The 15,929-nt window shown below is 37.4% G+C and overlaps 1 protein-coding gene and 1 long non-coding RNA gene across 2 annotated transcripts; both read left to right on the top strand.

The window, feature by feature from the left end:
- Positions 1–1,714: 1,714 nt before the first annotated feature.
- LOC144661279 (translin-like) lies at positions 1,715–7,132 on the top strand. Its single transcript, XM_078521985.1, has 6 exons — positions 1,715–1,836; positions 3,104–3,194; positions 4,080–4,179; positions 4,623–4,738; positions 5,306–5,388; positions 5,908–7,132. The coding sequence occupies exons 1-6, from the start codon at positions 1,723–1,725 to the stop codon at positions 6,130–6,132; spliced, it is 729 nt and encodes a 242-aa protein (XP_078378111.1). The 5' UTR covers positions 1,715–1,722; the 3' UTR covers positions 6,133–7,132.
- A 3,947-nt stretch (positions 7,133–11,079) lies between these two features.
- LOC144661297 (uncharacterized) lies at positions 11,080–14,541 on the top strand. The gene is made up of 2 exons (XR_013572246.1): positions 11,080–11,263; positions 14,423–14,541. It is a non-coding gene; the product is annotated as an uncharacterized LOC144661297 (long non-coding RNA).
- The last annotated feature ends 1,388 nt before the right edge of the window (positions 14,542–15,929 follow it).

Consider the following 15,929-nt stretch of genomic DNA (forward strand, 5'->3'; position numbering starts at 1 on the left):
CAACTGCTTCAAATCTCACTTAACACAACCAAAGCAGTGTGACAGATGCCAAAACACGCGTCAGTCCTTTTAATACCGGTCTAACCCAAGATAGGGATTTTCATTTACCGGTACCCCCTGTTATAGTGACGTCATAATACTCATAACTCCTTCGGGCAATTTTGCTTTTACGTCATCACTGCCCAGAGGTCCCTTGCTGCAAAACGTCATCATTACCCAGAGATTCCTCGCGGCCTTGCTCGAGCAAATCGAGATATACATACCGTATATTCTGACTGTGAAATACATTTGCTATATATACGCGCAAGCTACAATGAATGCCTCCTCGGGGGAAATCAGACGGAAAGCTCGAGGTTTCTATTGGCCCGAGCCAACTATGAAGTCGATAGAAACCTCGAGCTCACCGTCTTATTGTTAGTTATTAAATTTTCAGCCAAGGATATTGCATTTCTAGCATTCTGATTGGTTCACTCAATCCCGGTTGTCAGCTCGTATACCTTAGTTTGACCTTATTTGGAAAATGATTGCGTTACTGTTGCCAAACTAAAATTTTTCTGCGGGAAGCGACAGTTCCATCAAAATGGTTTTGAACAGCAAATTTGGCCAGCTTTATGAGCAAGAAATAATAAGTGGTGCCTACAAAAACCAAAGAAATGCCATAGTAAATTAAACTACGCAAAACAAAAGGATAGATGCGAAAAGTGTAATTAATAATACTTTTAAACTGAACGCACAGCAAGAGCGAGTGAATAAAGTATAAAAGCAGCAAATAATTTACGAAAGAACGGCAAACTGACACAGTTTCATTCAGTGTTCGTCATAAAACTAGGCTCAGCACTTCAGTAAAGTTTGTTACCTTTCAATCTTGGTTTTGCCCTTTCATACTTTAGTAAACCTGTTCCACTTTGAGCTCAATTTCGCTTCAAATAATATAGCAGTCTTGATGACAGTCGTGGAGCCGTAAAGAAGTACAAATTAAACACTTGCCTCGTTCGACTTGCACAAGACTTGTAGTTTCCAGAAAAGGTTTTGCTTCGGATCTTCTCGTAAATCTTAACTGTTGTCACAATTTCCATGCTATTTAGACGACTTTAGAGGGGATTGTTTGTGGAAAATCTTCTGAAGAAAACTCTCTTGCTCGCTTTCCTCGTATGTTTCATTCAACTCAAGAAGTGAACACCGCGCCAGAAATTTTCGCGCCTCCTCATACTATCACTTCGTTTACATCAAAATGAAATGTCCATTCGATTTTCAAGTTCAGTGAACTTGAGAAGAATTTAATAAAACAATTATTCCATTCGCCCTTGTTGGATACGAGTCGTTATAGCCAACTCGGCGCTTCGCGCCTCGTTGGCTATTTACCACCTCGTATCCAACGCGGACTCATGGAATAATTGTTAAATATACTGCACCTGTGTAGCCAATCAGATTGCGCGATTACCAATAGATGGTAAGTGTGGCTATGCGAATACAGCCTCTCACCCGCTATTATGGACACCCACTTTTGCGGACAAAATCCAGGTTCCTGGCAAAAGCAATAAAGGTTTTTTAAACGTTCATCAGTCCTGTCCATTTTCTGCCTCCCTAGGCCTAGGCCGGCCCTAGATCCCTGTCAAGCTTTGAAAATCGTCCCGGAGAGGCCCTGGGGACGAGAATGCGCGCAGACCACCGCGCAACATTGTAAATAGCACACCGCTGCATAATATACGTACACTCAACAACATGGCGGCCGAAGTGAAAGATAATAGCGACGTCACGGAAACAGAGGAAAAACCGCTTATCTCTTTGTTTGCTTCCTTTCAGGATTATTTATCAAATGACCAGGAAATAAGAGAGGTACGTTTTATGAGTTCTCACTGCTTGTTCGTTCCTGTAATTATAAATTCGTAAATCCACGTGGACTGTGTTGCACGCGCTTGCAGCTGCTGCAGGTCTCTGCAGACTGTCCCGCTGCAGGCCAAGGCAAAATTTATTAATCTTTTAACCAAAACTTGACCTTCTAAGTAAGTAAGAAAATCAACGCTTTGGGGTATCAAATTGTAGTAAGAGGTGGGCATCCTTTATTGGGGTCTTGTTCTCCCCCCCCCCCCCCAACACCCTGGACATGGGGGCTGGGGAAGGGGGCGAATTTTTTTCCTTGTGAATTGTAATATCCATAGTGAACCACGAACCGTGATTTTCCAAAACGTTCTCCAAATTATTATTATTATTTTTTTGTGAAGCATGATTTGCCAATATTATTTTTCGAGAATTGTGAAAGGGCCGTTTTATTTTCCATGAAACATCAATCATCAATTACCCCATCCCCCTTAGTACTACATCCATTGCACATTTATCCCTTTCAAAAAGAAAGAATCCTGCTTGACTTACCGTATTTATTTGGCTGTAAGCCAAGCGATTTTTTTAACCAAATGTTACTGAGAACTGATCAAAACTTGACAAAATTGGGGGTTCAGCTTATAACCAAGTATTTCCGCCAAAAAAAATCCGATAGCAGTACAAAAGAGTTGAATTTGAAGGCTATAAGGCTAGCCGTTTGATCATCAACAAACAAAATTAATTGAAAAATTGGGAGTGTGACAAATCGGTAAAAAACTGCAGATGGAATGAAGCAAATACAACGGAAAGAGGTATCAGTCATGTCACACTGTTTTTCATCTTTTTGAGTCAAGAAGAAACACTCATTGCTTGGGTGCATTCGCGCTACGAAGCCTGAGAGCAGCAACCATAAATGATGCAACTCCCATGGAAAAATAATTACTTTCAAAGGCAAATGAAGTGAGATCACTACATTATTAGACACTTAATATTTTGAAAAATGCGAAGGTTGGCACTTCATGGAATTACCATGAAGTTGCTCGAAGAGCTTTCGATTTTTTTAATGCGCCTTTTTTTTCCACCTGTGATCAGGTAAATTTTGCCCTGTTGAAAATCTTACCTACATCCCTGGAAAAGGAAGTTAGATTTGATACTAATAAAAGGAAAAAGATAAAACATGAAAAATCATTTGAAGAAAATGTGTGCAATTAAGTTTGTCTTGATAGAGACTAACAGGGCTTTACATGTAAATTTTATACTGATGCATGTGTGGTAAATTTTTCAGGGAATCAAGACAGTCATTCGTGACTTGGAACAATCTGCAAGAGAAGTCCTGGCTGTTTTACAAGCAGTACATCAATCTTCAAGTCCTGAAGGTACATGAAAGTCTCTTCTCAGTGTTTGGATATCCCGATTAAACACTGTTGTTTGTGTTTGATGCATTACATTAAATTCTCCTTCCTGATAACCAAACATAATTCCTTGCAATGTTAAATATTTGTGAGAACTTAACAGTACATCAACTGAAGACGATCTCTGAGTCAGGGCATCTAATAGGGTGCAGAAAAATTACAAATTATATGGAAATTTTCAGGAAGATTATGTGGAGGAATGTGTTGATTATGCAGAGAAAATCCTGGATTATGCGAAAATTTTAAAAATTCATTAAAAATGATATTAATAATTAATACGCAATGTTGTGATTACCCATAACTGACCTCAACTCGCACCTTTTCGCATAATTAATCAAAAATCGCATTCGCTCGGTTAGAGAAAAGAAAAAAAGAAATACACTCAGGTGCTTTACCTGTCAAAAACCTTGGAAACCCTCTGATATGTAGTTTTCAAGCAAACAACACTACCCAGTACTTCGAGCAGGCATCTTCTTTTTTCGGTTTCCACTAAGCCATAAAAACATTCACACAAATAAAATTAATTTGCTTTCTGTCTTTGTTTTCTTGTTTTGTAGTGACATTTACAAGGCTGAATTCAGAATGTTTAAATCCTTCTATGAAGTCAAAAACATTGTTCGCTTGTTCGACACTGCATGTTAACACTTGCGCCTTAAATAACACAATCGGTGTTACCTTGCCCCATTCATACATATATGGATTATGATGTCACCAAAAGTGATCTTCAAAGCTCTAGTACAATGTCATTTATGAGAACTTGACAGACAATCTCTTCAGCACTGATGTTTGACTATGTGTTTTGTATGTAAGGAGAAGGAAGTTTTTGATCATGATCACTCTGGCTTTCAGCTGTGAAGAAGATTTGTGCTAAAAGCAGACAAATGCTCACTGTTGTCAAGTCACAGTATGCAAATCTTGTGGAGAAAATACCAGCTGGTCAATATTACAGGTCAGTAAGTACATTACCGGGTATATTTTTTCCTTGAGCATCACAGGGCTCCAGAATATCTAATGTGTTTCAATTTGGCCAAAACTCGATGTGTGTTTCTTGCCCTTGCCCCTTCAATTGTTAACAAATAATTTGGTGGAGAAAGGCACTCTGAGAGTAAAAGTATTCTGCCCAAGAACACAACAGAATAACACCAGCCAGGGTTTGGACTTGATATTGAATCCAACATGGTGTTTGGACGACCTGTCAAAATACTGGCTCGGGGGGAGGGGGGACTGCAATGGACTAACATCTCAACAAGAGGTGTAGAGATCCTTTTAGTTACATGTAGTTGCCTCATGCTACAGAAAGGGGACTTACAGTGTAAGGACTCAGAAGTCCTCTGACACTGATAAGCCAGCTGTGTGTTTTAAATTCTAATTATTTTGTTGTTTTTATTGTAGATTTTGTGACCACTGGCGTTTTGTGAGTCAACGGTTCGCCTTTCTTGGAGCATTTATTGTGTACCTGGAAAGTGATCGACTCGTTACTAGACCAGAGCTGGCAGAAATGCTTGGAGGTAAATTGGCCAAAAGCTAACAGCTAGTAAGATGTGCATATTGTCAGATGCAATTGAATAGCATTTCCTTTGCAAACATGAAAACCTTACAAATTTTACCCTTGGTGAGGTACTCAGATTTTTTAGTGAGGGGGAGGCATTCCATCCAGAGTACGGTACATTCAAACCTTTTTTAAGCACTCAACCTTAGGAAATAGCAAACTGAGCATTTAATAGAAAAAAATGTAGCATTGCAAGTATTGAACTACAATGCACCAGAAGAATTGCATATTTCCATCCCAATATTATATTTTTTTAAAAAACAGTAATTGCATACTAACAGTGTATTTGCATCAATTTATATTTTTAAGAAAAACAGTTATAGAAAATAATAAACAAAAAATCAAGTCATAGCATGTTCAAGGAAGTGCATGTAGGTAACCAAAAAAAATATATACGAAGGTTGACCAGTTTGCTTTTCTTCCCTTTGTTCACCCACTTGTTCACATTTCTCCACAAACAGAGAACCTACAGAACAAGCTACAGTAAGCTGACTCTTGATGTTTTATCAACATTTCTCTATTGCAGTTCAAGTAGAGCGGTCATCTGATGGTTTCCATATTGACTTGGATGATTTTTTAACTGGACTTCTTCTTCTTGCAAATGAACTGGTAAGTTGCTTGAATCATTATACCTGACACTGCAACTAGGGGCTTTTAATTAGCAAACCACAATGGAAATGACTAAGAAAAGGTCATCAAACAGAATTAATTGCTAAATTAATGAACTGAACAATGGCTCTACCAGTTCTGATTAGTTTGGAGAACCCCATTGACCAAGAACCATGACAGCTATTTTTTCCAGCCTGGACGTTCTCAGAAATAGTGCATTATGATATCTCCTATCGTATATTTTGGGTGGATGGATGGACAGATGGACTGACGAACTGACAAATAGAGGGACAGACTGATGGGCGGACAAATGGACGAAGACTTTTACTTATAAATATTAAAAATCTGACACTTTGCTACTACAATACTGTAAAATTACAATTAATATTATTTACTACAGTGTAAATGCTGATTTAGTATTCTCAGAGATATTGAGAGCATAGTAAAACTACTACAATCCACATTTATTGAATTTCTAACCAAATCTTACAGTATGTGTTTGACCGTTTTTGTTTTCAGTCACGGTTTGCAGTGAACAGTGTAACCTCAGCAGATTACGGCCGACCTTACAAAATAGCTGTATTTGTAGCTGAGCTAGACGCTGGCTTCAGACTGTTAAATCTTAAAAATGACTCTCTCAGAAAGAAGTTTGATGGCCTCAAATATGACCTCAAGAAAATTGAAGAAGTGGTTTACGATCTGACCATCAGAGGATTGAAACCAGCTGTGGAAGAGGACAGTTAAAAGAGACAAATCAAAGCCTGTGGGGTTGAGGGAGAGGAGGGCCTGGATGAATGTGGCTCTGTGGACTGAAATGTCCCTGTGAGATGTTGATGTGACCACAAACACAGCAAACTTACCACATAATATCTCTCAATGTGCTGTTGTATTACTGCTCTCACTGATAAAAATGTCTGTAAGAGACTAGCTACTGCAATCTTTCATCCAAATCAATCTGACTAGCTTAGGGAAGTGGTCACAAGCGTATTCGGCGAGGACCCACCTTGTGTAGGGGTAGGGGAACTATGCAAGATACCACCTGTCTGATTAGCCAAATGGACAAAATTTATTGGCCTTAAAATTTGAGTTGAGACTTTCATATTAGGTGTGCATGAAGGTTGCATTGCTGGAGAAATGGCACAAGCAGGTTTGAATCTGTTTCTACTCCTGATAGAGTGGGGGCTATACAAACAAGACACCATCTTTTAAGGTGAGGAAGGGGGGTACACCTGTCTGTTTGCAGAGTTGTGGGTCCTATATATCTGAGTACAATAGTTTTGACCATTTCCCTTATACGTGGTTATTGCAGTGCAACCAAAAACACTGGGCATGGTTAATAGCCCATAATTTTATTTCTTTACAGAGTGGCTATCTTCTTTTAATCAGGCAGAATATTGACAACGTACAGTGACCAAATGGACAGGAACAAATTTCCCATGCTAGTTGACTGAAATAAGAAAGGTGTCACTGTGATTTCTTCATTCTTCGTTGTGTTCGCAAGCATAAAACCAAAGCCATATCTGTTCATTAGCTGTAAGTAAGAATTTATTTTGTCATGGATTCCACAAATTAACCAGTTTGTTACATTGGAGTTCATCTTGTTGGGGCTTACAAGACTTACTTGGTTCTTGACAATTGACTGAGATTTCAGTTTGTGAAGGAACGGTTGCCTAGTAACAGGTGTCATTTCTAAGGAGTGATCACTTATTATTTTATTGGATAATAAAAATCAGATTTTGAGTTCTTATCGGCAAATTTTCCTTTAACAGCACTTTCTCACTGAAGAACAATAGATTAAATTAGGTTATACCAGTCTTGGTAATGCTTAATACTATGAGAAGTGTTGATGATAATAATGGCTCACTAATGGCATACCGGTGTATAACAACTGAATACATAAATTTTCTCAAAGTTGTTCGCTTCTTATTTCCGGGTTAAGTGGTTGTAGACCCCGGGTGTGCTCAAATTGTAGGCAAGTCAACTGAATACATGTCATGTGAGTGAACATTTCCCTGTACAGTATCGTATGGACATGATTTGTGCTCCTATTCCACAGTTCAGATACCGTAGAATTCCGGTTATAAGCCCTGGGCTTATACAACTTCGTAAGGGGTTTTGGGTGGGCTTATAAGCGGAGGGGCTTATATTCGGGAGGGCTTATAAGCGGAATGAAAAAAACGTTTCAAAACGAGCCACGGGAGTGTTGATGGAAATACGTTTTTAAGTTAAAAACACATAATAAAGCAACATTTAGCCCTATTCAGTACTGTCATCTGGTAGAGGGGGGCTTATATCCGGGGGGGGGGGGGGCTTATAACTGGATGTATTTTTTTGTTTCCAGGATGATGGGCCTATAACCGGGGGGGCTTATAACCGGGGGGGCTTATAACCGGAATTCTACGGTAAGCCACTGTAGCTAGTATGCCCTGTTTTCAGGAATTGCTTCTTGATTTTCAATCACTATGTAATTGTACTCACAGGGTTCTAAATTATTTGAGAATTTTGCACTTAACCAGGGCTTAACCGGGGGGAAGGGAGGTTCTCGAAGTATACATAACGGGGGAGTCAGACATAAATTATTATTGGGGTTTAAAATTTACACACTCGGTATTTTTTTGGGTCAAGAGATCGGTCACATATTTTTTAAGGTCTTAAAAAAATGTGCATATTTTTGGTTCTTATCTACGAGCAAACTTTTCATTTTGGGTTTTCATTGCAATCAGTGAATCAGATAAAATTAATATTCTTTCAAACTTTTTTTTCAGCGACCTGCTTTAGAAAGTTCTGTTTAAGTGAACTGATAATCAGTATTGAGGTATTTAAGTCTTGTATTTTTGGGGGGTTGGAAATTTTGATGTCAGGTTCTAAATACGTACCTGACATCAAAATTTCCAACTCCCAAAAAATACAAGACTTAAATACCTCAATACTGATTATCAGTTCACTTAAACAGAACTGGGTCTAAAACTCCAGGCTTGTGTATTTTGGGGGGTTTGCAATATGAAGCTCCGTTGGACCCCTCCCGTCATGTTCACTTTGAGTACCCCCCTGGGGGCCTTAATTTGATTATTTTTGGTCTTTTGAAGCTGTACCCCACCCTGGTTCCCAGGGTCTCTCTTCTTCCTGTCCCTTGGAGCAAGAAAAAGAAGGGCTCCAGAGAGCGGGAGAAAAGAGAGACCTTGGGAACAGCCTGAGCTTGGGTGTTTCCACATTTAGATGCCTGTTAATGAAAAATCATGTATCAAAATCCCACATCCAACCTTGAAAAGTGTAAGTGAGCAAAAAATAAGGGGAGAGGTGCCTGCGTCCACTCACCATTCTTTGCACTAATCCCATATTTCACCCTGCTCCCCAGCTAATGGAATGCCTTAAACAAGCTTGGTATGAGATTTGTAAATGCATCGATTCCCTGTTAGATGTCTTCTTAGAGATATAGTAATGGGAAGTGTTTTTGTTTTAAAAACAGTGAATTAGAGAAACAAGTGTTTGCAGAAAAATTTGGATAAACAAGTGTTTGACAAGAACACCTAGTATGTATTAAATTTTATTTTGGTTGGTAATTCTTTGTGATCTCATGGGCGACATGTGGATCCAAGAGGAACAATTTAAGAAGTTTTCAGTGGATGGTGAATTCTTGCATTTCAGCAACTTTGTAAATTTTTATTCTAATTTAATTTTATAGTTAAAACTATTTTAAACTACACATGCACACTGGTATTGAGTATGAAGAGAGCATTTACAAAAATGACAGACACAAGTTTTTGTGCATATTTAAGAATTATTGGTTAAACAGGAAGGAATCATTCACATTTATTTTTAAGCGATGACATAATCGCTTATTGCCATGACACGACGGGCTCTTTTAGTTTGTCGCGATCGAACAGAAATCAAGTTTAACTTAACAAGAAATTGCCGCGTAGAACACAAATTCAAAATACTCCCGTGCAATAATTAGAATGGAACACTACAATGTATTATAAACGAAGGAGATAAATTATAAATGATGAGATCTATTAGATTTAGTAGACAGAAATTTCTAATTCTTATAATATAAAGGGCCGCTGTGAGCAAGAGACCGTTTGACCTTTCTTTAAAAGCTTACTAGTGCATATCGTATCAGATGTCACACTATAATATAACGCAATCTCTGTTGAGACAACATAGGGAAATAAAAAAAAAATTAGAATATAAAATAAAATATAACTGTTGTTCAATTGAGCAAATCTACAAAGAAAATGTATTAATTGCATCTTTTGCCTGTATTTATTTAAATTCAATCCGATCCTAACTATGCTATCCTATTTATACAATCACTTACATTGCTTCTTATGTTTGAAAAATTACCGGGTACTTTCGATGCTGAAGTGAAAACTGCTCTATTAAAAAACAGTAATTGTATTTAACAATTACCAGTACTGGTATTATGATAAAATAAGTGGTAACTGCAAACAGTTACGATTTATTAAGCCAGCCGCACACAAGAGCAACTAGCTGAGCTATTCGCCTCACGTGCCCGTTTGCTCACCCTTATCAAACCAACTGTGTTTTGAAACTGTTTTGAAGCTGATTTGAAAGTATTTTGATGATTTGAACACTATTTTTAAGCATTTAGAGCTATTTTTGTGCTATTTTGTAAAAAAGTTTAAATTTTGCTTCCGATTTGAATTATATTTTAGATATAGTTGAAACGTATTTTATGATACTGAAAAAAATTCTATCTATTTTCAAGGTATTTTTGTTTTAAAACAGAGTTTAAATAGTGCATTTTAAATCTGTTTCAAAACAATTACCACAAACAGTTAGTTTAAATAGTTTAAAAATGCTACTTTGACAATGTTTTGAATGTTGTATCCGCTATGGTTGTTGACTTAAAATGTAGTTTGTAAACTAACAGTACAAAAACAGATTAAAATAGGATATTTTAAATGTAGTTGGCAAGTTAACAGTATAAAATAGGTTTAAAATAGGATATTTAAAGTGTGGTTTACAAGTTAACAGTATAAAACAGGTTTTAAACATAATATTTAAAATCTATTTGAAATATCAACTCATGATCACGTTTTACAAAAATCTGAATTAAACATACGTAAATTTTTGTTCAGCTGACTAGAATATTTACAATGTGGTTTTGAAATACTAAAAGCAGGATCAACATAGAAACATATTTTAAATACACTATTTTTGCACTATTTTGAGAGGTTGCCTTACTCCCTATCCCCAGTCCCGCCTCCGTTTTATCTCACTTCATTTCGCGCACACTGAAGATCTGAGGAAAATAGACCGACTTATACACGTTTAAGAGCCTCGTAGGTATTATAAGCTTCTAGATATTTTATAGGCAAATCGAAAAATAACAATTAGCAAGTTTTGCCGGTCTGGATATCGATTGAAACCCACTGAAAACAAAACACAGGAGTTCCCGGGGGACGAGTTGCAAGCTCCCGGCAGACGGACAGCCGTGATTAACGGGATCTGTGAATTAAATGTTAATTAATCTCATACCTGAGACCTTAATACACAAAAGGCGCCTTCTACTTAGCCATGGAATCCCAGATTTTGTTCACAAAAGGAATCTTGTGCTTGTAATCCAAGAATTTCTCCCACCAGCGTACAGCACTTTTTGCAAATTGGGCGCGCTATTGTCACGTGTGTGTTTAATCATTAATTTTACAGACCACGTGATCTGTTCCGGGCCTTCTCGAACCACACCGCCATTTTAAATTTTGCCTTTAGTCGTTATATAAACGAGCTCAGAGTTGTACACGTATGTTCCATCATAGTTGGTTGAAATCTCAACTGAAATAGTTTCTTAATCGACGATTCACCTTCGGAAAGATGCATTTTCCAGCCGTATGGATTGATGACACCGTTAAAGGTAAGCTTGAATTGATTTAAGCACTTAAAAGATCTATCACATAAGCACATGTACACGAAGCAAAAGTTGTGTGTATCTTGAACCTCCGGGGGAAACTGCTTTGAGAAATCTGGAGTAAAATTACGGAGAAATACTTCACAAGGGAAAAGTCAGTTATTGGAGGAAGTTTCGAGAAACCAAGGGCTGAAGTAATCGGGATTCTATACTGTAGTACATTATTCATGTCACTGCACTGTAATTTCAACTGAACAGAACGTTCAGTAAGCTTTACAAGTTAAGTTCACGTACTTCAGCCTGCGAAATAATTTATAGACTAAATCCGATTTCTTTCGTATGCAAAAAGGAATCAGGCTCACTAAAATATTTCGTTGCTTGGATTTTATAAATTAATGCCTTGATTTCACTCAATTTATATGAAGATGCAATCAGTTTAGTTTTTTACATTGTACATATTACACGTATGTGAGTGACCTAACTATTAGGACCTATTTTATTGTAATATGGTTTAATTTCGCCCCACTTTTCCAACCCCTTCCCCTATCAATGTGGTAGTTTGTTTTCATGAGCTCTTTGCTACAATCATACAATATTGGATTGCGAGATGGGAGATGGGGGTATTTAGAGCAGAGTACAGGGCTGCAATAGCAGTCAGTCACCAGACATTGGCTTACCAAATTTGCTCATGTCCAATGAAATGGCAATTGTAGTCTGACATAATGTACGGACAATTTTTTGATCACAAATTCATTTTACGGCAACAAATTGGTAATGTCCAACCACAATTTTTTTTTTTTTGGCGACCACGATGGTGTCTTAGTAGGAGATATGTCCTTTCAAGTGAAAAAAACTTATTTGCAGCCTTGAGAGTGTGGTGAGATTTAATAAAAAACAAGTGTTAAATTTGCCATGCGATAATAACTGCCATTACATGTACATTTTAGTATATACTGTAACACACAGGTGAATAGTGCTTTACACACGTGCTGATTGGTTAACTCGGAGGTGATTAGCAAAGTACTATTCAACTCTAAGTAGTCAAGGAGAAACAAACTGCCTTCAAGCGTCGCTTTGTTTACCAAAAGTGATGTTTTGGTTCGCTTGTTATTCAACTTGTGTGGTACATGTACATACTAAAACAGTTATTCACCTCAGTGTCAGTGAACATGGTGGATTACTATTCACCTCCACTTCGGTGAATACCAGTTATTGTTAATTTTTAATATGTGTCAACAATTTTAAGCTAGGATTGTAGTTTCCGTACCAGACTGGTTTCAGAAAGGTTCCATTTACATGTACATGTAAGCACAAGCCTGGGTCCAGTCCCATGTACATGTATATGTACAGTGACTATACATGTACCCTAAGATAACCATGGATAATATTGTTCTGTCACACAGAACCTTTTTTCAGTCCCATTTCATTTATGGTCTTCATTATTGATCAGCGAGGACTGTAGTCCTAGCATTCTTTTGCCAAGTCTAGCCCAATCAACAGTTTGATTTCAAAATGGCAGCTCTGTACAATGTACATATTATAGATGAATGAAGAAAGTCAGTCACTTGCACATTTAAATCTGCTCGAACTGGTAGCTGCTCTGAATTAATAGCCTGCGTTGCAGACGAACTAAACCCTGGTATAGTCCGTCTGCGAAATTAAAGGCAGCCGAAAAGCTTGTTCCGATATCTCGCAGGTTTGCAAGGATCTGTGTATTCACTTCTGATTGGCTAGTTTCATATTACTTTCGAACGTTCTTTGTCACTGGACGAAATCAAACTTAAAACTGGTCATGCAAGACTTACTAAGCTAAAATGAAATTTATTTCGAAACACGGGATGAAAACAGTTCGACGTAATCGCCTAAATCAAGAGTCTGAGATGGACAGCTTTTTTTATAAACAGTATTAAAAGACAATTTTGTAATTATCAATTGGAGAAAGTGGAAAATTAAAGATTTGCCATGGCTGTTGGCAATTCAAACATGCATTGTGACCTCCAAAAAATTCCTGCAGCGAGCTTGTTTATTTCGAAGGTGATTAATTTCAAACCGCTTCTTTTACAGCTTTGACTGAAGTCTTCCTATGACTTCCTAGCAGTCAAGGTGTACTTATTTCGCTAGCAGTTTCCTTCGCTTGCTGTGTGCGCCTGGAGAGAGATTGTCTGTTACGCAAGGTACTCTGCTATCTTTGGAAATCTTCGCGCCAACATTCTGTTTGCACAGTATAAACAAAGAAAGTCTGTCAGCATGACCACAAAACAAAAGCTTGTTAGAAAGTAATGATAGTAATGTGAAACTAGCCAATCAGAAATGAATACACAGATCCTTGCAAACCTGCAGGATATCAGAACAAGCTTTTCGGCTGTGTTTCGCAGATGGACTATACCGAGGTTTTGTCACACATCCGGCTGCGACGCAGGCTATGAATTAAGTGAAAGCAGCATTTTTATTTTAATTCTTAGACAGAAGGCCCAAGGCCATTTGGACTATACTGAAAGCTTACATTCATTAAGTGGGTGAAAAACTGCATAGTCAAAGGTGCATTCTGTTGCATATTCAGGACCAAAACTCATTGTACACTTTATTATAGCCTAGAGTCTAAAACTTGATGCATGACATTACCAAGAGTTCCATAGTTCCACTGTTTGTAAGACAAACCCGTACTATCATCATTACACATTACACATTTCACCCACAATTTCAGATCAAAGTCAGCAGTACAAAGCTACAGCATGGACTTTTTAATTTATTTCATTTTCAATATGATCAAATGTGACTGGTCAACATATGACTGGCAAGACGAAAGGTTGACTGGTCAACTCCCCAATCAATCTGGACATTGTCGTTGACCAGCCATTATTTCGAACCCTGGGCTTTGGACATGTTAAATCCCAGCTAAGTCCTGGGGGTCAGGAGACCAGGGTTTCAATTGACTGACGCATTATCATCAGAGTTTACATGTTCCTCTAATGATGAACTTACATTATAAAGCTTAAGTGTATCCGAATAAGTGATCACATTTACACAAAAGGAATGGGATTTGTATTTTTTTTAAATGTAATCATGAAGATCATTTCTTAGGGTTTCATAATGTTGTTGTGAGGGCATAATTTTATTATGTAAATTAATTAATTTTTGAAGTCTATTTTTTTATTATCTTTGCAGAAAAATACCAACAGAACAAGCTGGCCAAAAGGAAAACCCTGCAGATACATGTACACTTGTTGAGCTAAGAATAAGTTAGAAATAACAATTAAACAAGTATTAAAAGAACCCTTAGCAGCCATGTGAAGCATGTCATGTTCATTTTAACACTGTGACATACAGTAAGTTGCAGTACTATTGCAAAAAAGATTCCATTTCATTGTGCAATTAAATTTTCATTATTTCAATGGTATAGAAAATGATGGAGGCTGAGGTCCTTTACATATACATGTGCAGCTGTATACATATAGTATTACATGTACATGTATTCACAGCGGATTCAAGTTTCAAGAGTGTTTAACGGCCACAGTTGTCGTGTTCGTTGTCACCGTTGAATTGATTCCGTTGCGAGGCAAAATGACAGACGTTGCTAGATGGGAATGACGACGTTCTGTCTGGGAAAAAGCATGTTGTTGTTTTCCCAGACAGAATGTTTGCATTCCCGCCTACCAACGTCTGTCATTTTGCCTCGCACCGCAAACAATTCAACCATGACAACGAACATGACAACTGTGGCCGTTAAACGCTCAACTTGAATCCGCTGTATGCACATGTAAGTTTTTTTTGAGAGTCTTCATAATTAAGTGTTTGAAATCTTTTACAAATTATTTCACACTCAGTGTTTGTAAAGTAAAGTGGACAACTTACGGTTGTTGCTCATTCATAAATTGTGGAATGCACTTTTTAAAGAGTTTGGGAACTTGAGAGTATGAAAGCAGAGTGAGTGTCAGCTAGAAATTTATTTTTGGCTGTTGGTCACTGCTATTGAAAGCCTCAGGCTTGACCTCTAGAGATATATGTTTGGTCATACATAGCCTGCGTGGCCGGCGTTCAAAGGGGAGGGAGAAGGGAAGTTTGAGCGCAAAGCGCAAGCGAGGGAGAGCACGAAGCACGAGCATTCAAATGTTCCTGCTTCGCGCTTGAACTTCCCCTCTCCTTCCCTGCACCTCTCCTGTACAGTGTTGTTTCTCAATAATTACAACAGATACCACCTTTATCCCCATTCTTTCCTTTGTTTTGGTTCAAAGTGAAGCCACACTTAATTGTTGTTTTCATGTACTCGACCCAAACACTTATTATTTTAAGCACCAAATTTAAAATGTATTTGTAATCCTGTTTGTAATTTGTTAAATTCCAACCTGCTTCTGTGGAATCTTGAAGAAGTTTTTAAAATATATTTTAATCGTGTTTTAAAAAGCTTAAAAACACCATTTCAAAATATGTTTCAATACTGTTTTAAATAGATTACAAATACAGTGTTAACAGTCAAAAACGACATGAAAAATATACTTTAAACACTATTTTTAATCTGTTTTTCAAAAATAGTTAAAAAATTGTTTTTAAAAAGAGTTAAAAAACATTTTAAAAATAGTTTACAAATAGTGTGAGAATTTAAAATATATTTGTAATCCTGTTTGAATGAAATATATTTTAAATTCCAACCTGCCCCTTTGGAATCTAGAAAACG

This window comes from Oculina patagonica, chromosome 7, assembly GCF_052425735.1.
Source record: "Oculina patagonica isolate OP01 chromosome 7, crgOcupat, whole genome shotgun sequence".
In the NCBI taxonomy this organism is placed as follows: domain Eukaryota; kingdom Metazoa; phylum Cnidaria; class Anthozoa; order Scleractinia; family Oculinidae; genus Oculina; species Oculina patagonica.